At 37.4% G+C, this 21,421-nt stretch overlaps 2 protein-coding genes across 4 annotated transcripts in view; one reads left to right on the forward strand and one right to left on the reverse strand.

Moving 5' to 3' along the window:
* Positions 1 to 8,278, reverse strand: part of LOC132098841 (ankyrin repeat and BTB/POZ domain-containing protein 3-A-like) — a 124,977-nt gene extending 116,699 nt beyond the window's left edge. For 2 of the 3 annotated variants that reach the window (XM_059505062.1, XM_059505061.1), the window contains exon 1: positions 4,381 to 5,528. In XM_059505062.1, the coding sequence (XP_059361045.1) occupies positions 4,381 to 5,248 (868 nt within the window). In that variant the 5' untranslated portion in view covers positions 5,249 to 5,528. Of the gene's footprint in view, positions 1 to 4,380; positions 5,529 to 6,907; positions 7,029 to 7,884; positions 7,959 to 8,157 lie in introns of those variants that run through there. The other variant, XM_059505063.1, reaches the window with a different exon arrangement.
* A 971-nt stretch (positions 8,279 to 9,249) lies between these two features.
* Positions 9,250 to 20,960, forward strand: cry1a (cryptochrome circadian regulator 1a). Its single transcript, XM_059505064.1, has 14 exons — positions 9,250 to 10,149; positions 14,544 to 14,652; positions 14,874 to 15,016; positions 15,342 to 15,526; positions 15,710 to 15,798; positions 16,650 to 16,790; positions 16,920 to 17,231; positions 17,323 to 17,474; positions 18,403 to 18,605; positions 18,878 to 18,985; positions 19,116 to 19,214; positions 19,344 to 19,421; positions 19,510 to 19,620; positions 20,206 to 20,960. Exons 1-13 carry the CDS (start codon positions 9,992 to 9,994, stop codon positions 19,611 to 19,613), a joined length of 1,881 nt encoding a protein of 626 aa, XP_059361047.1. The 5' UTR covers positions 9,250 to 9,991; the 3' UTR covers positions 19,614 to 19,620; positions 20,206 to 20,960.
* Positions 20,961 to 21,421: the final 461 nt, after the last annotated feature.

The raw sequence follows: 21,421 nt of genomic DNA on the forward strand, positions 1-21,421 counted from the left end.
CACATACAACTTCTGAACAGCCATGTAATTATGCAATTATGATGTAGAATGCATCAACACATCTGAAAGGATTACGGTACTTTAATGTCAAAAGGCAGTCAAGGACGTAAGAACTCGGTCTACCATGAAAGCGTCCTTTTGATATCAGTGTTCCTACAGCATGCAGTGGCAAACTTCAAATAGATTGGATTTAAGCTAAATAATCTTACATGTCAACATGGAGAATCTGCAATCAGCTACATGCTCCACTGGCATACAGAGACTGAAACGTGACTGCAGAAAACAAGGACTGTAGCATGCAAACGTGATCTGCAGTGCCTCTGGGAACAAGTAGCTGGTTGCAGATTCTCTAATGAACATCCATTCTGTATTTTATTATACTAAGAGTATTTAAAACATTTGACTTCAATGTTTTCTTTTTCGTTTAATTTTAACTGTGGAATATTAAAATCAGTCACATATTGGCAACCCAGACATAACATGAAAACAATTATCAGTTTATCCACCAGAAACGGTGCATCATAAATCAAGGGGTTTCAATGATTTATGAGTTAAATGCTCCCCACAGGCTGGTGTGGGAGAAATCTGGCTGCGAGCTGTCCGTGCAGCAACTCTCATGAAGAGGAGTGTTGTAGAGAATCATGGCTGACAGTGTGTTCCACCATTGGCCTGAGCTTAGCGTGGGCTCAGAATATACTCATCATCAGCCACCTGCTGGAGCAGTGTTCCTACAGTCTAATCCTTCAGAGAGGTCAGGGGGCAGCACACCATGCTCACTGACTAATGAAGACCCCACCAATACATCACATCACATAGCAGATGCCAGATTTTACTAACTGAACTCTAACAAAAAAGTAATCTGCAGCCGATTTAAACGTAAACCAATATGTAGCTAGAAGATCTACATGGCAGGGCCTGATATCTGCAAATCAGGGACTGTCAAAATTGGATATAAAAACGGTTTTGTGACTAACAGAAGCTTTGGTGTTACATGAGGAGATAGCTTTTATTTGACTGTAGGATTGTTTCACAGCAACTAAAAGGTATAATTCACACAAATCCAAAATTGTTATAATTTACTTAGTCTCATGCTGTTTCAAACCTATTTGATTTTTTTTGTAGGTTAGATGTCTTTTGATTATTAAAATTTAATTAACGGAAGATATGTTTCTTGAGCACCAAATTAGCATACAATTATTTATTCATTTTTTCAGTATTCATTTTTCAACCTTATTTTTGATCATATAAAGACACTTATTTAAAAAATCTTGCAGAACTTTTGTTAAAAGATTTTGGAAATGCATCAAGTGCAGTAAGGCAACACTGCAGTAAAGTTGGGCCTCCAGCTGTTCTTCACCAAAACATACTTCATAGTTGACTTTTATTGTATTGCTCTGTCGGTCCTAAATCTGCCATAGATCCAACATGATACATCAAAGTTTGATTCAAGCCAGCTGACCATCTGTTGCATTGGTATGGTGTTTAAAACACCCCAAAGCAACATTTCACAAGCACATTCAGGGGGTGAAACTACCTCTCACTTTCCAGGCATCTTAGGGAAAAGATTTCCTGACTGACGTGTAGCCCTATGTGCTTGACAAGTAACTGTGACTGCTGTCAGCACCTCATGAAAAACAAATTACACCAAAATCGAGAAGCGACATTAGCTATACATCAATAAGAGATGTGGAGGGACAGCGAGTGCACTGAACGAAATTGAAGAGATGCAATATTTTGCGGTAGGCAACAAAACCCCTTCTTATCAAAAACGAAAATTACATTTTCTTGGCTTATCTGGGACTCACAGTCTGCTCTTTTTGTGGCCCTTTTGGATTTCCACCTTCTACATAAGACAGTCCTTCTTGTTCTTTTATCCTAATATTGGAGTCTTCATGCTAATTTTCTTCCAACTTTCTCATTTCACGGTCTCATCTCATGTCATTGCTCTTTCAGTATAATTTTATTCACCTTTATCACCTCTCTCCACCCAATTCCGACAATGTCATCTTTTCAATTTGTCCTTCCACATCTTTTGCTTTAACTTTGTCCCTTTGTTCTCCTCCTTTCCTGCAGTGAGAGCGCATCATTCCTGTAAATGGTCTGTCAGTTACGTCTGTCGATAATCAACCCTGCTGGGTGGGCCAGGGAAAATTAACCATAACCACTATCCAAGTAACTATGCACTATACACTGTTGGACAGCCATTCATGTATTCAAGACAAACGGGGAGCTGGGCATGAAAAGAATGAGGACAAAGAGAGAAAACTAAATAATCATGGAGGAAAAGCCCACATATATCAATCAATCAATCAACAAATCAGCAATGCATAACACACTGACTTGCTCATAAAAAAGGGGCTGTCTTACTTTTCGTTTAGGTATAAGGTCGGTAAATAGGAGCTGATCAACAGTGGTGCAATCAGTGGTGCAATCTTAGCTGTTTTCTAAAAGCTCCTAAGAGCAACCGATTTACTCCAAAACTGACCCTTCTAAGGCCTTCGTGACATTGCAAAGAAACAAAAGAGGACTTGCGGAAAATCTGACAAAATTTCAGCATTGAAAAAGGTGGCAGGTGCAAAAAAAGTTATAAATAATAAAAAATAAATAAAAAAATTTAAGGATAGCAATGAGACATGGAACAAACACTTTTTGGATCACAAAATGATTCATTATAATTTCTGCAATATAATGGTGGCCCTCCATCAAGGACAAATTCAAAATCTATTAAAGGAACAAATGACTTCAAAATGTTAAATTCTGTCATCATTTACTCATCCTCATGTTATATAAAACCATATTACTATCTTACAAGGCATACAAAAAATGAAATTTATATGGAAAGGAGTAGCCTTTACATTCTTCAATTACAATAAATGGAAACAGGGGCTTTCAAGCATCTAAAAGGATGTAAAAACACTATATTTGTAATCATTTTCCCACCAAAAATAAATAAAAACTAAAAACTTAAAATGAAATGATACTGTTCAAAAGTTTGTGGTGCAATTTTGTTTTAATCTTCTTCAAAAAAAAAAGAAAAAAAAAAGATTTAATACTCACCAAGAGTGCACATTAAAAATTTTAATATTGTACAATCTGAATTTTATGCATTACTTCAGTTTTGAGTGTCACGTGATCATTCTAATATGGTGCTCAAAAAACTTCGATCATCAATGTTGAAAACAGTTGGACTTATTTTTTAGAAACTGTGATACATTTAAGACTCTTTGATGCATAGAAAGTTCAAATAAACCGAGTTTATTTAAAATTGAATATTTTTGTAAAAATGTAAATGTCCTTACTCTCACTTTTAAACTCATATACTGACCGCTTTCTAAAACCTTCAACTTCCATTCACAGTAACTGCATAAAAAAAAGCAACTGTTAAATTCTCCAAAATGTCTTCGTTTATGTTTTGCTGATAAAATAAAGTTATAGATGTTTGGAATAACATGACGCTCACTGTGTGGTTGTAAATCACACTCAGAAATGGATAACAACCTTAAATGTTACTAATACGGCTCCTTGGTTATGCCATCAAAATAAGCCCCACATGACAGAGACCAAAATCAAGGTTGTTTCAACAGGTGGAGGGAAAGGGTACTGTGGCACACACTGTGACGCCCTTCCTGTTGTGTTTGCACCTGTTACAGTGTCTAAATGAATAAGAAGTCTGAAAACAAACATCCTGCTGGGACTCACTCATGTCCTCCCACAGAAGTTATTTATCTCCCAGAGAAATAAATAAGTCAACAGTGCTGCAAAGAAGCAGACATCATTTATGAAGCTGGGATCATACACAACCTCACCAACCAAGGAGGTGCAGGGATCTGATTATACCCTTAAAAATAAAGATTCCAAAAGAGGTTGTCACAGTGATGCCATAGAAGAACAACTCTGGGTTGCACAAAGAATCTTTCGCTGAACCATTCTTAATTTATAATCTTATTTCACTATAAAAGAACCTTTTGTGCAATGGCAAGTTTCCATGGATGTTTTTCGCGGAACTACAGATGCTGGTAAAGAACCTGTATTTTAAGAGTGTGTGCTGGCAACTGAAACACACTTTCAATTGTGTAATCAAAAATGAAGGCAGGTAGGTAGGAGGAAAGTAGGCAGATTGGTTGACTGACCTCAAAATAGGTTTGTGACCAAGTTCAGGTGCGTTTCAACGTAAATGCATCATAAAACCAGCAGGAATCAATGACAAAAAGTGTGACTAAAAACTTTTTAACGTCAAGTGTACTTGTATAAAAACATTAAAGTATGCATAATTAACCCTGAACAACCCTATAATAAGTGCACGTAGTTAATTAATATTTCTCAGTACTGGTGTAATTATACTGTGTAAGACAAAAAGTGCACATATAAGTAAACATTTACCGCTTGCGTTCTTGCCACAAATGAGGTGCTGATACGGCTGCAAAAGACCCCACAGCTCCGAATCGTTATTTATGGCCTGTTCCAGGGACTCCACGGAAAACTTTGGCACTCCGTTCTCCTTCTCTACCAGCGCACTCCTCAGCACCCGACTGAACACCTCTCGGAACAGGCTCTCCATACAGGCGCTCAGGTAGATCGCAGCGTGCTCGTGGATGCGCAGGGCCACCCGGCTATCCACCATCCACCTGAAGAACTTCCCTACGGAGAAGACGAGTCCACACCTGGTTGACTTGCCCCGGCTGAACTTATCACCCGTGCTCATGTTATAAAGCGACAGTGCGCTGAGCGCCGCAGTGATGCAGTTCACGGAGATGGTCCACGACAGGACCATCTTGATGGCGCTCTGGATTTCGTGCTTGGTGCATCTGGCGTAACGCAGACTCAGGCGCTGCGCCTCCCGCGCGATCCTCACCAGCGCGCGGCTGACCAGCGCGGAGAGTTTGGCTAGGATCTCCCGCGACGCGTTCCCCATGCACAGATCCTCGTCTTTGCGCAGCGCGCCTTCCACCTCTCCAAGACTCCACGGCACGTCCTCCTCCAGCTCGGGCAATTTGGCGCACTGGCCCGAGCACTCCAGGATCTCCGTGTCTTCCGCCAGGACGGTGTTGACCGTGTCCAAACTGTTGTGTCTGCTGTGCATGGATTCAGTCAGATGCCAGCAGTTGCCCCCATGCGCATACGACAGATGCGTGTCCGAGCAACAGAGCGACACGCTGGACGACCTGAAGGAATCCGCCGCTCCACCATAACCGGAATCGAGCGTTAAATCCTCCAGCGTCCTCGCAGCTGTCTTACCATTGCCTGCCATGACAGCACCTCATAATGTTAGGCTTATGCCTGATATTTTAAAGAAAGCCAAAAGCGCGTTCCTGTGGCGCGCCCTGTCCTCGGAGCAGTAGAGGAATGTGTTGCCACCTAATTTCACGCGCAAACACAAATCTACAAGCAAGCGCAGTTACAATTCGTTAAGTGCTTTGGTAAGTTATCAACAAAAAAAATATGTCTCCAACGCGTGCCTCTGCTCCCAACTTTGCGTGCGTAATTCAAGAGCTCAGAGCGCCTTCACCAACCACTGCATCATCCACTGCAAACCCACTCATCTGGGGAGGAGCTATGCAAATAAACCACTCATAGGAGGAGGGACTATGTATATAAATCACTCCCAAGAAGGGAGGGGCTATGAAAGTAGAAAATAACTTATGATGAATTCAACAGGCTCCGAAAGTGCACGGGTGCCTTTTTTTCACTTTCAAAACGTAAAATCAATCCGAAAAATAGTCTAATAGCGTCTTCAAATATTAAAACTAGTATATAAACATGTATAGCTAAACAAGGCATCACATAGGCTATATAAACAAAATGCAGATTTTGACTGAAACAAATATATTTAGCAGTATCTACCTAAGTAAAAAGAATAATTAAATACATGAATACATGAATATATTATTTACATATTCTTGAAATATTATAAAATTATCAATAATGTAAGTAGGCTATTAGTAATGATTATTTTATATGATAAATAATTATATATGAAATAAGATATAGGATACCTCATAATCTCTTCTAAACACTCTTCTCTCTTACCAACTGGACATGCTTCTCTTTAGCCGGAGGATGTTTACGCGATGATTCGGAAATGTGCAGATCAAAGAAATCGCTTACACAACTTCTGCACCTTTCAACTGTCTCGATCCGACTAGAATTGAACTCAGGCAATTACTTCAGAATTGTCAAAAAGAAAAAATGGAAGATGCGAGAACGGATTTAAAAGCGTCCAAATACTTTGTGTTTAACTATGCAAGTGTTCTGGCATGAAAATAAACTAATTGTTTTGACGTGAGAAGCCTCGCAGTCTGTCCTCTTATCAAGTTCATCAATAAAACGCATAGAAAACGACTTTTGGTGCATTGATGGAGAATTGCTGCGTATCTAGTGACCTCTATAGGTGATATCGAGTAATAGCCTTTTTTCTGTACTGTAGAATTGTAGATTGTATAACAACAGAATCTGTGATTTCCACTTGACTGTTCAGGGTTCACAATAACAACAAAATTAAATAAAAAATAAAACCTTGCATTTTACGATTATTATTACCTTTTACAGAAAAGGATATTTAGCTTATTATATTATATAGCTATATACTGTATATATACCTTAATTCAAAAAGACCTTGCACAGAAATTGTCATTATCAAAAAAGTGCTTCCTATATTAAAATCTACATTGAGTCTCTGAGGCATCCAATGTAACACTAATATTGTTATTAAAATCTTATCTGATCCTTATCTAATTTCCTTTTCATGAAATCAGTAATGTAAAATAAACAAATTTTTCAAGAGAAATAAACTAATTCTATTAGTTCTGACGTGTTTTACACTATTATAGGCACTGATTTGTCTGACTAGCATTCAGTCTCATTAGGCTTTTATTCACAATTCATTCATTCTACATATTATATTAATTACCTTATTTATGCACTGTGGGTGTGAATAAATCAGTGCACCGCAGTAGCAGGCTGAGATACAGAGGTTGTCTTTTCTTAATTAAGATTTCTCCTTGATATGTTCTTCCATAATTGCTTGTTGCCTGGAAACACAAAGGCAACAATGTATTTGGTGCCTATGTATAACTCGCATTAAAAAAAATCCATCTTATGGATACTCAGAGACCACGTTATATCAGGACAAAAACAACAAATATGAATAAGAAATCTGTAATTAAGTTTAGCTCTCCAGATTAATTCATCCTCTGGAAGGTTTAATATGGTTATACAAATAATATTATGGTTCATGTTCTATGGTTGGCGATAAACTGCTTAAGTAACTTCACACATTCAGACAATTTTCAAGCTACCATTTTGCCGAAAAAAGCAACATGCATACATAAATGTTGCATAGAATGAAAAGTGATATATTGAAATATTTTACATTTTTTAATAGATTGAACATTGGCATACTTGAATGTGGAAATACAAACACATTCTTGTTCAAATGGTGAAGCAATTACTAAAAATTTCAAATGATTTGCTTTCATTATTTGCTTTTCAGCATCATTTACTATACAATATAATATCAGTTCAAAAATGAGTTAAAAATTAACTTTGTAAATGCTTTTAACAAATATTTCATAACATACTGAATTATAGGCAGTTTGAATGCAGGCAAGTTAAAATGAGATTAAACAGAGGAATAGTTCAACCAAAAATAAAAACTTGCTGGAAATGCATTTAACCTCAGGCCTTCCAGAACTCTCATTCTGACGGCACCCATTCACTGCAGAGGATTCACTGGTGAGCAAGTGATGTAATGCAACATTTCTCTAGATGTTCCAATGAAGAAACAGATGCATGGCCTTATGGGGAGTACATTTTCTGTAAATTTTCATTTTTGGGTGAACTATTCCTTCAATAACAGGTGCTGTTCTGATTTTATGCTTCTCTTACCTATGCTCTTCTATCAAACACATCAATGAAAACAAACCTTCCATTGATTTGTCTTCCATTGATACAGGTATGAACTAAAAGAAAAGATGAAAAAAAACTGTGTTTGAAAGTGTGCATATGATATTTTCTTTACTAATTATCAACTCTTTAAATACAGCTGTGCTTAAAGCTTTAAAAAAGTTGCATATACACTAAAAATCAAAATAACCTAAATTATAAAAAAGATCTTGATCAAAAGTGCACACATCCTTGTTTCACAATATGTGTGTCTACCGTGGCTGCTTTTGATAGGTGCATGAGTCCTTTAAATCAGCAGTTCTCAACTCCTTGTGACCCACATTTTGTAGCGTATGTCTCTCAAATCTGTCACACTCAGTTCAGTTCAGTTCATGGAGCTCCCTTATAATGATCTAATCATGTGAATCAGGTGCATTTAATTAGAAAAACAAAATGTGCAGAGCATCACGGGATTAATTGTCACCACTGCTTTAATTGTCCTCAGTGACGAAGCTGGAGCATCAAAACTCAAACATGCAGATACGTAGTGGCATTTTCCCGTATGAGACTGCGCTGTAAACAAACCAAGAACAAAGAGTCACTGATGCTCGATACGCAATACATGATAATGATGTAAACATATTTACAGGATTATTATAATTTTGTCTTTTTCAGTAAAAGCTAATATTTATTATATTAAATAACTAGCATAATCGACATCTAAATAGTAAATACAATGCAATTAAGCTTAAAAAGGATTTTACAGTCATGTAAGAAATATGACCAGAATTGTATTCATGCAGATCACTGACGTCGTTATAGTGTAAAAGAAAAAAAAGAAAAAACCCCTAATTGCCAACCCTTTTTATATATATAAACTTTTAACGGAGCGCCTCAACAGCGCCATCTCGCTTCAGGAAAACACAGCACACTGACGCGAGCTTGCTCTTGCTCACGTCGCATCCCATGTGCCCATCCGGGTACTGCAGCTCCAACCAATCAGCTTCGAGGACTGTGCACTGAAGTCCTTTACGGTCTTTATGGGGTTGCACTCGGTGGCATATATTTAAATATAAATCAAGCCTTGCGATCTTTATATGTGTAGTTTGCACATACAGCGATTGTAAATAACATTTATAATTGTATGATTTTTTTTATATAAAAACATTACAAAACATATTAATTTAGCATATTAACAAAAACTATATCAAAAGACTATTGTTCATTCACAATACCTAATGAAGAACATTTTATAAAGTATAACTGGTTAGTATGTTAGTTAATCACACCAAAGGAACGTGACTGAGGATCAAGTACGTCACACTAGGGCTTAACCAAACAAAACGCGCTATTTCATGTGCGCAATCCACTGGGTGGAGTTAAAGTCGACCGACTGAATTGCGTGGCTGAGAGTGTAAGGAACCTTCGCCGTGGAAAAATATTAATAAGTGGACATAACGTTGAGGGAAAGCAACCAAGATACGTTAAATGCCTATTATGAGGTCTCGTTTCATTCGGAATTTTGCTTTATTTTGCGAAAGCTGCATGTAACGCGGTTACAAGGTGCTCGAGGGAATATATTTACATAACCGTGCTGATTTCGGGCTCGCGCGTCTGTCTCCGTGTTGACTTCACCTGGAAGACTGCGCGCACTAAGATTCAAGTCAACTCACAGGTCAACTTTCTTTAAAGGCGAGAGATATTTAAAACATGTACAGTATTGTTGATTATTTTGGATAATTCAGAAAAACAAGTTATACAACAGGGAAGTGTACTTTGCGTTGCGTCCTGGTCCTAAAGCCAGTCGTGTATTCGGCTGCTGCGCGGATAACCGGCGCTTGCCCCAATGCTTCAACTGTGGTCGTGTTCCAAATCAATAGACGTGATGATGGAAAGTGTTTTGTTAGAGCAAGGCTAACTATTTTTTCCCCCGGATATAACCCAGAATAATTTGAACGCGCATACATAGTGACTTTATTAGATAACTTGTCGTTTTTACGCGTTTGAAAGCAGTTTATTCTTTGGAGTTTGTACTAGACCGACGCGAAGGAGGTCTGTATCGTAGCACCCCGGCATACTACAAACGACTGAAGTGGACTTGAGAGGAGTAATGGTGGTAAATACGGTCCACTGGTTCAGGAAGGGCTTGCGGCTCCACGACAATCCTTCACTCAGAGACTCCATCAAGGGAGCGCACACGGTCCGCTGTGTGTACATCCTCGACCCCTGGTTCGCCGGATCCTCCAACGTCGGGATCAGCAGGTGGAGGTAATAGATCGGGACATTAGAGTATCTTTAATAATCATCTGTATCTAAAAAATACAAGACAAAGATTAATACATACTGAGAAAACTGTATTGTTCAATGTTAATGTTTAGTAAAAATACAAAAGTCCATCGTTAGTTCATGTTAACTTTGGTCCATTAAATAATAATACGTTTTTTATTTAATTAATTGAAGTTAACATTAACTAAAATTGATAAATGTTTTATATTTCGTTGTTAGTTCATGTTAACTAATGTAGGTTAGAAAACTGAAACTCATTTTAAAGTGTTAACATTCTATTCTTGTTATCTGTCCATTCTATTGATCGTTCTATTTTAATCTATTCCACTGATTCGGTTTTATTCTACTTTTATTTTTTTGCACTGTTCTTATCTATTCTCATCTTTGTTTAATTTCTATTTTGTTCAATTCTAGTTCTAAGGTGTTCTATTATAATATATTTAAATCTACTACATAGATAAAATTATAGAATTTACATAGAATATACATAGAATTCTGTTATATTTAATCTAGTACTACTACTTTTTATCCAAAGCGACTTTTTCATTTGTAAGTCGCTTTGGATAAAAGTGTCTGCTAAATGACTAAATGTAATGTAAATGTACTACAGCTACTACTCTATTCTGTAACAATGACATCACTGCAAGGATGCAATAAGATCAAAGTGCATTATCAAAATACTTTTTAAATATAGCAGAACCTCTGTTGTTTAAATATGGATTTGCATATGCATTTAAAAAAAGTGTGATTCAAATAATACAACTATTACCAGTAAACTGTGTAAAGTAAGGTAAACTATTACCAGTTTAGTAATAACAAAACTTTTTGGACTGACAGGCTTTTAATGAAGCCTTTTTAGTGTTGGCAATTTCAATCAGTGGCCAATTAGTGGATTCACAGACTGATTACAGAACAAATGAGTGACTAACTGCAGCCAGTGCATGTCTTTACCTTATTATTTTGTCATAGTATCTGACTTACTAATGAGAAACTAGTATGTTTCATAACTAGCTGAGTCTACTGACTGGTTGAGCAAGTCAGTGCAGTGGCAAGGCACTTCTCAGTGGGTTTCTGAATGACATTGGAAGTAAGCCAGTTTAAAACACTGACTTAAACCATGTCAAGGTTTCTATGTAGGCTATTTTGGTTTTCAAAAAGGAGCCAACATTTCTTAATGTGTGTTAATTGCATGAATCATTTTTGACCCTGCTTTCCAGTGAGCTCATACACAGGAATAAAACTCAACAACCGAAACCGTCAGTGAGTTGCTGCTAATTGCTCAGCACATGGAGGTTTATTTTTTGGCATTGGACAGACTATTGAAATTGTGTTCAAGTAATATTAAAATATATATATATATATATATATATATATATATATATATATATATATATATATATATATATATATATATATATATATATATATATTTTTTTTTAAAGATTGAATTCTTGTTTTTAAAGATTTATATTCATTCACTTAATATTCATAGAATTTGCACATACAAAAAGCTACACAAATGCATTAGTAAGTAACAGAGTCTCTGTTTTGTGTTCTTAACTACAAGAAGCATTACATAACACAGACCCTTACATCAGTCTTCCACACCCATGCTTGCTTACTGTACAGCTCTTAAACACTTCAAGGCATAGTTTATCCGTAGAAAATACATGTATTTATTTACTCACCCTCATGTCATTCCACTTTGACTTTCTGAGCTTTGAAAAATGCTCTCTGTGGATGGGAACTTGAGACTGTAAGCAGCAAAAAGAACAGAAATGTATCACTATATAGGTCTTATAATAGATTTGAGGGATGAACAGACTGAAATATAATATTAAATGATTATATATTCTCAATATTCACAAATCTTGCTTGACTGTATGGATTTAAGAGCAGCTTGGAAATTCTATAAATATCTCCTTTTGTGATTCATGCTAGAAAGTAAGGATGTGGAACAACATGAGGATGAGTAAATGATAAACATCTTTCTTGTATTAAAAAGCTTTTTACACCATGTGCAGTATATCCAATCACTACAGCATACGGTGTGTGTGCATGTGTGTCCATTTCTATAAATGTATGTTGGCTTGGCACACACTCGAGGTGAGGTCTACTGCTGGATGATATGATGATGTAGCAGCGCTTAGTGTGTCCCACCTGCATCCGCCCTCCTGTGTCTCCATTGTGTTGGGAAATGGGTCAGTGTGTTATAATAGAGGGTGATCATAATGCCTACTACAAAATGCTTAGTAATGTGCTCAGCTGTGGTGACCTACTTTATTCACTATGGAATCAAAATAGGCTCTGGTAGGACCCACCTAGTTTACATAAAATGGGAAAGATGTACAATATGTACAATATATGAAATAAACTAAGGTGTATTCATCTCATTCTGGCTCTGTAAAACCAGCCTAATTTGGGACAAGTGAATAAAATCAGAATAATTATACATGGCTTTGGTAAACTAGTTGATTTTGGAAAAAATAAAACTTGTAGTGCACATCCATAAAACTGACTGCCAACATAAACCGCAAACTTGATACATTTTAATTTCACATTTGAACATGATGCACTGTGTTATCTCTGCGATCATTACGACAGTGATGCAGTTTGTCATATAACATGATACTGTGGTGTTCTGTCTGACCTGAGTTGTTTGTGTGTCACTGGATCAGATGACTAGAGAAGACGGTTGTCTTTGATTCCGATCATACAGCAGTGAGTCGGTGACAAAGAGAGGGAGGCTACGGCTTAGACAGGGATTTACACTTTATCACTGACTGCGTGTGGAGGACAATGTTTCCCACGAGCAGGCAGGATCGTACAACAGTAGGGAAATAAAAGGGCAGATGTCTTGGTGCAGCATGAATCATCTGTTTACGGTGATATACAGTGAGATCCGAGACTGATAGCATGTTGAAAATGTGGGATCTTTTTCCATTTCAGGATTTCCAAAAAACAAAAAATGTTCATTGTTTTTAATATCAATAACAATGTATCAATGTTTCTTGAGAGCAAGTATAGTTTGGCCGGGAGTATCCGAGATTGTCTAGTGGTTGAAGAGCGTTTAGCTTCGGAGACTGGAGTTTTTCTTTTACTCAGAACTTCAGTTTAAGTGAGATCCTGCAGTCAATAGGAACTGGGTTTCTAGGTCAGTAACACGCTGCATTCATGGCCAAGTGCTCATCAATTCGTTGTTGCTTGCGATTTTAAAAGAACCATTGGGTTTTCTGCACCACTTTTCAACAGCACTACACTGAAAATGAAAAGTTCTGTATATTATTTGAACAAATTGCTCACATGGTGTGGTTCTTTTTAAAGACCCAATTTACCAGTGGGAGAAGTCTTCATCTGAACTTGGACTGAATTTTTTAGGTAACACTACTTTACCGAATCAACATAATATTCAGTTTATCACATCGCTAAATTTCCATCCAGTGCTTAAAAAAACAAAGCTATCAAATCATTTAACAATAATGCTTGCGGCTGCAATCTAAAAACTTTGGCTGGTAATTCATCCGCACTAATAATGGGGCATGACCCATTTAACCCATCCAAAGTGCACACACACTAAACTACACCGTGAATCACAACACTGTAGTCTTACACTGAAGGAGGCACCCAACTCATATCAAGAGACTCAGGTGGCCTCTTTTGACTTGGAATAGTAATCAAACACCATTAATTAACATTAAAAACACCTCACAACACATTAGCAGCAACCTTGTATCGTTGCTTCAGCAACCAACCACAGCATTCGGATTGTGCATTTTATAAAGGACTGCACCGTTCATAGTTTATTCAACTCAACTGGTAGAACATGTTGCTAGCAATGGCAAGGATGAATAACTGTAAGTGTAAGGTCTTTAAGAGAACATGCTGAGGATGAAATAAGCACTGGATTTCAAAACTTCGAAAGGTACAGCAATTCGTAGCAACTTTGGAACGGTGAATTAAGGGTCATTGGAGTGCATCTCTTGAATGATAAAATGAGTGTCTGTGCATTGCATAATGGCAGTTATAAAAGGGCGGCAGCCTGTTTAATGGCTGTTCTTTGCATAATAAAGCATATCAATGTTCAGTTAGCAGTTTCTTTCACTGTAAGCATGGCTGTTTGTAATTCATAATTATGCCAATACTGTTCTCCCATTTTCCAAAGCAGGAGTGGAGTAATTAACCATCTAACATTGCGACACATTATGATATGTTTTGTTCAATGCCTTGCCCTCTTTGAAATGTTTTACGGTTCAATATATTATGTTGCGCAATAGATATTGTGAGTATAGCCATTTTCTTATTAGACTTATATTATGTGCATGATATCATTTGTCAGGATGCTGCTATAAATATATGTCCTGTCTCTTGTTGCTCAGGTTTTTACTGCAGTGTTTGGAAGACTTGGACGCCAGCCTCCGCAAACTCAACTCACGACTCTTCGTTATCCGTGGCCAACCCACCGATGTCTTCCCCAGGCTATTTAAGGTTTCAGTTGACAATTGTTACATTTCAGTATAGTTATAATCTTGCACATGAGTAACGTTTCTGATTTATGAAATTTCCTGGATTAGAAAGAATAAGAGAAGGAAAAAAAAGATTTTTTTTTTCTTCCATTTAATCTAATCGTGACTTGACTCTCCCTTTCACTTTTGTGTCTGTGGGTGAATATTTTAAGCCCCCTAATAGTATGATTTGTAACGTATCAGGAGTGGAACATAACACGTCTGTCGTACGAGTATGACTCCGAGCCTTTCGGAAAGGAGCGAGACGCAGCCATCAAGAAGCTGGCCAGTGAGGCAGGTGTGGAGGTGATAGTTCGCATCTCACACACGCTGTACGATCTGGACAAGTACGTACTTCCAAATCCTTTCAATTTTGTTGTAACTTTTGGTCTATAATTTTATGGATTTAATTCATTGTGCCTGAATGCCATTGCTTGCTTTACAGTACCTTCCTAAATCATTATGCACATTTAAAACATTAATTAACCTTGGAGCATTATAAGTCCCTCTGCTGCAACGTTTTACTGGACTTGTTTAGATTCGGTCCCATTCAAACACACATGACTGTCATAGACTGATATAAGGAAAAGAGCAAAAGCTTGTCTGATATGGTGGATGTCAACCGTTGATCAGAGATCATTTTTCTTACTCACATGTGGATTGTGGTCTCAGGATCATCGAGCTGAATGGAGGCCAGTCTCCGCTCACGTACAAGCGCTTCCAGACCCTCATCAGCAGGATGGAGGCGGTGGAGACCCCAGCAGAGACCATCACAGCAGAAGTTATGGGGCCGTGCACCACGCCGGTCTCTGAAGACCACGATGAGAAGTTCGGGGTTCCTTCTTTGGAAGAGCTTGGTTAGTCTGCTATCTATCAAAAAAAAAAATTGCTTCAAGCTAAAATGTGTATAATACTAAACTACTCACCTACATGAAGTATATAATGCACTCTTACACAACATGGGAATCATTCAAACTGTCCTTATGTTTAAAAGTTGCACTGTAAAAAAAGGGTAATTGTTGATGTTTTTCCTGGAGCAGGCTTTGACACAGAAGGCCTGTCCTCTGCTGTGTGGCCTGGAGGAGAAACAGAGGCCCTCACTCGTCTGGAGAGGCACCTGGAGAGGAAGGTTGGAGACACTCCATAAATCACATGTATAGAGCTGCAGGATTGAAATTTCAAAAATATAACTAAGCAAACATATATATAAATTCAGAAATCCATTTAAAAACAAAGACATTTATTGAGTTGTTAATAATATGACCTATTTTAACTGATGCTTCTGAGATGATCATACGTATATTATTCTTTCAAAATATCCTCACCATCTACACTAAGTTTGGTTTCATTTATTAATTAATTAATTTATTTTAAGAAACGTATACTTTTATTCTGCAAGGATGCATTAAATTGATCAAAAGTGACAGCAAAGACAATGTTATTACTGTTTTTAATGTATTTTTGATCAAATAAATGCAGCCTCTGTGAGCATAAGCGACTTCTTTCAAATACATAAAAATAATCGTACTAACACCGTGTCCTGACTGCTGTGACGCGATGCTGCGACATGCGATAAAAGGTATCTCTTAGATAGTTTACCTCAGATCTTGAAGAAAAATTTAAGTTAACATATGTTAAGATTGTCAACTCTGTGCGACCCAACTAGTGTATTCTATAACAAAGATGGTATCAGTCACTCAGTGTTTACTTTTAATAGTGTTAAAAATGTTTAATATTAGATGATAAACATGGCTGATATTTGAGTGATTCTGTCGCGTTGTCGTGTTGCATCGGGCACGTGTAGTTAGGACATGGTGTAACCCCAAACTTTAGTGCAGTAGTGCATGTTTACCCTTTAAATAACTTTGTTCAACAAATCACAGACAACTACAACTAAAGTTTGTAAAACAAGCTGGCCACTGGCCATCCTTATTGATGAGCTCCGTAAATTAATGATTCTTTCATAAACTTTTTTTCTAGGCTTGGGTGGCCAACTTTGAGCGTCCAAGAATGAATGCCAATTCGCTGTTGGCCAGTCCCACTGGCCTCAGTCCATATTTAAGATTCGGCTGCCTCTCCTGTCGACTCTTCTACTTCAAACTCACCGACCTCTACAGAAAGGTCAGCATGTCATCATACGCATCTTATTGTACTTCAGATGATGTTGTTCATGTTAAACGGACTTAGAGATCATGTAGAAGAGTTAGCTGAATGACAATTCCTAGTTGATTACACTTTTTTTTTTCACAGGTCAAAAAGAACAGCTCTCCACCTCTGTCCCTCTATGGCCAATTACTGTGGCGTGAATTCTTCTACACGGCCGCCACCAATAACCCACGCTTTGACAAGATGGAAGGCAATCCTATTTGCGTCCAGATCCCATGGGACAAAAACCCGGAGGCTTTGGCCAAGTGGGCTGAGGGCAGGACGGGTTTCCCCTGGATCGATGCCATCATGACACAACTGAGACAAGAGGGCTGGATCCACCATCTAGCCCGGCACGCAGTTGCTTGTTTCCTCACCCGCGGAGACCTGTGGATCAGCTGGGAGGAGGGCATGAAAGTATAAAGAGCTCATAATTGTGATCATTTTCGATGTTTTACTAATATGACAGACCTTGAGTTGCAGCACTCACATGCGTGTGTCTTCACAGGTCTTTGAGGAGCTGTTGCTGGATGCAGACTGGAGCGTGAATGCAGGAAGCTGGATGTGGCTGTCCTGTAGCTCCTTCTTCCAGCAGTTCTTCCACTGCTACTGTCCTGTGGGCTTCGGCCGCCGCACTGACCCCAATGGAGACTACATACGGTGAGTTAGAACTGTACAGTGAAAGCAAATTAAATTGTGATATACATTTTTTTTCCTCTGTATGCATGTATGTATGACCCTGGACCACAAACCCAGTTTTAAGTGTCAATTTCTCAAAATTGAGGTTTATACATCATCTGAAAGCTGAATACTTAAGCTTTTAATTGATGCATGGTTTGTTAGGACAGGACAATATTTGGTCGAGATACAACTATTTGAAAATCTGGAATATAAGAATGCAAAGAAATTATAATATTGAGAAAATCGTCTTTAAAGTTGTCCAAATGAAGTTCTTGGCAATGCATATTACTAATCAAAAACTAAGTTTTAATATATTTACAGTAGGAAATTTACAAAATATCTTCATGGAACATGATCTTTACTTAATATCCTAATGATTTTTGGCAATCAATAAAAATATACTAAAAATATACACATACAACTTAAGATTGGTTTTTTGGTCCAGGGTAAAAGAAAGTGAAAGAGAAAGTGACATGACATACAGCCAAGTATGGTGACCCATACTCGGAATTCATGCTCTGCGTTTAACCCACCTAACACATACACACACACACACACACACACACACAGCGGAGACCAAAATTAGAGAATGACCTACAGTTGTTCTCTAACAATTCCTACTCATTTTTGACAGCTGTCACCCTCCAAATTTTTTGTTGTAATCTTTTTTTTGTTGAAATTCTTTGGTTATTTTGTGAAACATGTTCGTAGAATAGTGATATACCCACAGCTAATATTGCTTTAGATTTTGAGTGATGAAGATTAACAGAATTACACAAAAAATAAAATCAAGTATCTATAGATTGTGCTCTGATTTTGATCTCCACTGTGTGTGTGTGTGTATATATATATATATATATATATATATATATAAAATATATAAATCTACTCTCTTTTTCTCTTGAAGGCGTTATTTGCCAGTGTTAAGGGGTATCCCAGCCAAGTACATCTATGAACCCTGGAATGCTCCTGAAAGCGTTCAGAAAGCAGCCAAATGTATAATTGGTGTACACTACCCCAAACCCATGGTGCATCACGCAGAGGCAAGCCGCCTCAATATAGAGCGTATGAAACAGATCTACCAACAACTGTCCTGCTACCGTGGCCTGGGTAAGACAAAAACTAAGGGAAATGAAAATGCCACACTAGCCCATACATCCCTCTCTCTGGATATGCTGTCTGCAACATTTATTGTTGGTGTAACTGCAAAATACATTTATCTAAAAAAAACAATGATGCAAATGTGATTGATCCTTATGAACTAATAGGCATCTGGATATTGAGGGCTATTTTTTTTTAAAGGAGTTTGTATATAATTAAATGCCTGAATTAATCTGGAATGAGTTCATGTTCTTCTCTAACTGATGCTTCACTCCCAACAGGACTGCTGGCAATGGTGCCGTCCAACCCTAATGGAAATGGTGAGAATTCCACAACCTTAAAGGGATTCCAAACAGGAGATGTGACCAAGGACGTCACTGCACCTTCAGGTTTGCACACTGCCTAGCTTCTCCCTATATTTCATACAAGCTATTCTATATTAGACAAATTAAATTAACAATTTAAAACACATATACACACTACTATGGCATCTGATAGATTTTCTTCAATTCATCTCAGGCTATCAGATGCCTCCCACCTCTCAAAGTGAATGGCATAGCAGGACGATGGTTTACTCACAAGGAGACATCCAAACAAGCAGCATCATGCCACCGCAAGGTATAAACACTATGCCAACGACACATCAGTGTCTAGCCTATATCTGCAATTATCAACAATCTCTCATTAAATCTCAGCAGCATTGTTATTTTCTATATGCAAGACATGCCATGATTGTTTGTCTTGCAGGTTTTACAAGCATCAGTAGTAGCACAATGTGCTACAGGCAAGAATCACAGCAGATACCTGGTCCTGCTGTACAGCCAGGTAATGACCTCCACATTTAAGCAGAGGGGCAGTCTAATGACATACAGATGTTACAGTTAGCGTTATAATCTTGAAATCTCATTCTCAGGGCGAGGGCTACACAGCAGCACCCTCCAGATGTCAGGAAAACGACACCGTGACCAGTCTGGTCCTGCCACATGCTCAAAAGTCCAGAGGCAGAGCAGCTCTTAAACATCAGGTCTGTCAGTTTGATTTTTTTATATTTTTTAAAGAGGTTTCTTAGTATTTGTAACGATATGCACTACTGTTCAATGGTTTGGGGCAGTACATTTTTTTTTTCTTTCTTTTTTTGAAAGAAATTAATACTTTTAATCAGCAAGGGTGAGTTAAATTGCTAAAAAGTGAGAGTAAAGACATATTGTTGGACAAGATGTCTTTTGTTTTTTCGATTTCTGTTTAAATTTATTCAACAAAGAATCCTGAAAAAAGTAACAGGTTAAAACTATTAAACAGCACAACTGTTTCCAACATTGGTACTAAATCAGCATATTAGAATGATTTCTGAAGGATCATGTGTAGTATATTTAGTATATTTAAACTAAAATAATATTTTATATCTTACTGATGCCAATCTTTTGATGTGTATTTTAAACTTTCAAATTTATAGTTAATAAAGTATGCCATATCAAATGAATCACAATGAATGAATTTGAGAAAAGAATAAATTAATTGAATAAAGTTACTAAAATAACTTTGTGTTTCGGTTTTTCTTTGTCAAATTCTTATGCGTGGAGCCTAATTTGCGTCTTTTTGTGTTTTTCAGAAATAGTCGATGCAAAGCAGTCAGCACGACTTCGCAGATGCCTGAATTATTATTATTATTATTGTTTTTTTGTTGTTACGTTTTGCATTTTTACAGAACCAAAATCCCACTGACGGGAGCGACTGAAGGGAGTGCATGATTCTCTCTAGAAGCACATCGAAACAATTAAGACTGTACATTATCATAGGGACTTCACCCAAACGGTCAGCAACATCCTGACAACATTGGAATTACGTTGTGGCTCTGTGATCTGCAAAGCTGCATTGTTCTGTCAACGTTGCGTTCATGTTTGAACTGTTTGGGACTACATTTTTGTGTATATAAGGATTTGACAAATACTTTACATACAAAATGTAAATATTTAATATTGTATGTGCTTTCTCTATTTCATGTAGTCACAGACCCATTGATATATTTTTGATATAAAGAATTATTGTGGATCAATTTTTTTTTATCTCTTTTCTTTATGAAAACATTTGAAAGGATCTGTAGACTGTCCATGCAGTACACTGCTAGCCTCTCCTTGGGATGCTTACTTGCACTACATTTTTTTGTTCTTGATCTCTCCTTCATTGCTTGCTTGTTCTCTTTCGGTCTTTACCACAAATGTTTTCAGATTGACATCTGTCTTGTACACCTTCTCAGTTGGGTCATCTGGGTATCTCTCTATTGCTGTTAACTATACGAAACTAAAAGTCAACCCAGTGTTTCTCATCCTCTCACATTGTGCTTGTTTAATAAAGTGTAAATGTAAATGTTGTCTCAATCATTTACTTACAGGGATGTTGTCACACATTTTGCTGCTATTCCACCACACAGCATATCTGATTACCTGTTACATAAACAAATAAATTGGCAACCTCAGTCCGTAAACGCTAATGACTGAACAGAGATTAAATTATTGTATGCGTTTTGAAATGTTGCACATGCATAAACCATAAACAGTTGATCGCACGAGGCACATCTGTCGTGTTATGAAATTAAAGTTAAGTAATGGTGCATTTCTGCGCAGCCACATGTTTTCTATGACATTAAGAATAATCTAGACATTAAGAAAACTCTAAAAGTGTCTGCTGAAATTAAACTAATCAAATGAAAGAAGAGGTAAAAAAAAATCTGTATCTCCACGTGATGGCGCTGTTTCTCTCATTCACCTGTGCCAACAAAATATATGCATTTATATTTACATTTACATTTAGTCATTCAGCAGACGCTT

Source organism: Carassius carassius, chromosome 22 (genome assembly GCF_963082965.1).
Source record: "Carassius carassius chromosome 22, fCarCar2.1, whole genome shotgun sequence".
In the NCBI taxonomy this organism is placed as follows: domain Eukaryota; kingdom Metazoa; phylum Chordata; class Actinopteri; order Cypriniformes; family Cyprinidae; genus Carassius; species Carassius carassius.

Coding starts and splice junctions, on each gene's coding strand:
- cry1a (XM_059505064.1), top strand. CDS start 9,992: ATGGTGGTAAATACGGTCCACTGGTTCAGGAAGGGCTTGCGGCTCCAC. Junction 16,791..16,919: donor TCACCGACCTCTACAGAAAG/GTCAGCATGTCA, acceptor TTTTTTTCACAG/GTCAAAAAGAACAGCTCTCC. Junction 18,986..19,115: donor GGACGTCACTGCACCTTCAG/GTTTGCACACTG, acceptor AATTCATCTCAG/GCTATCAGATGCCTCCCACC.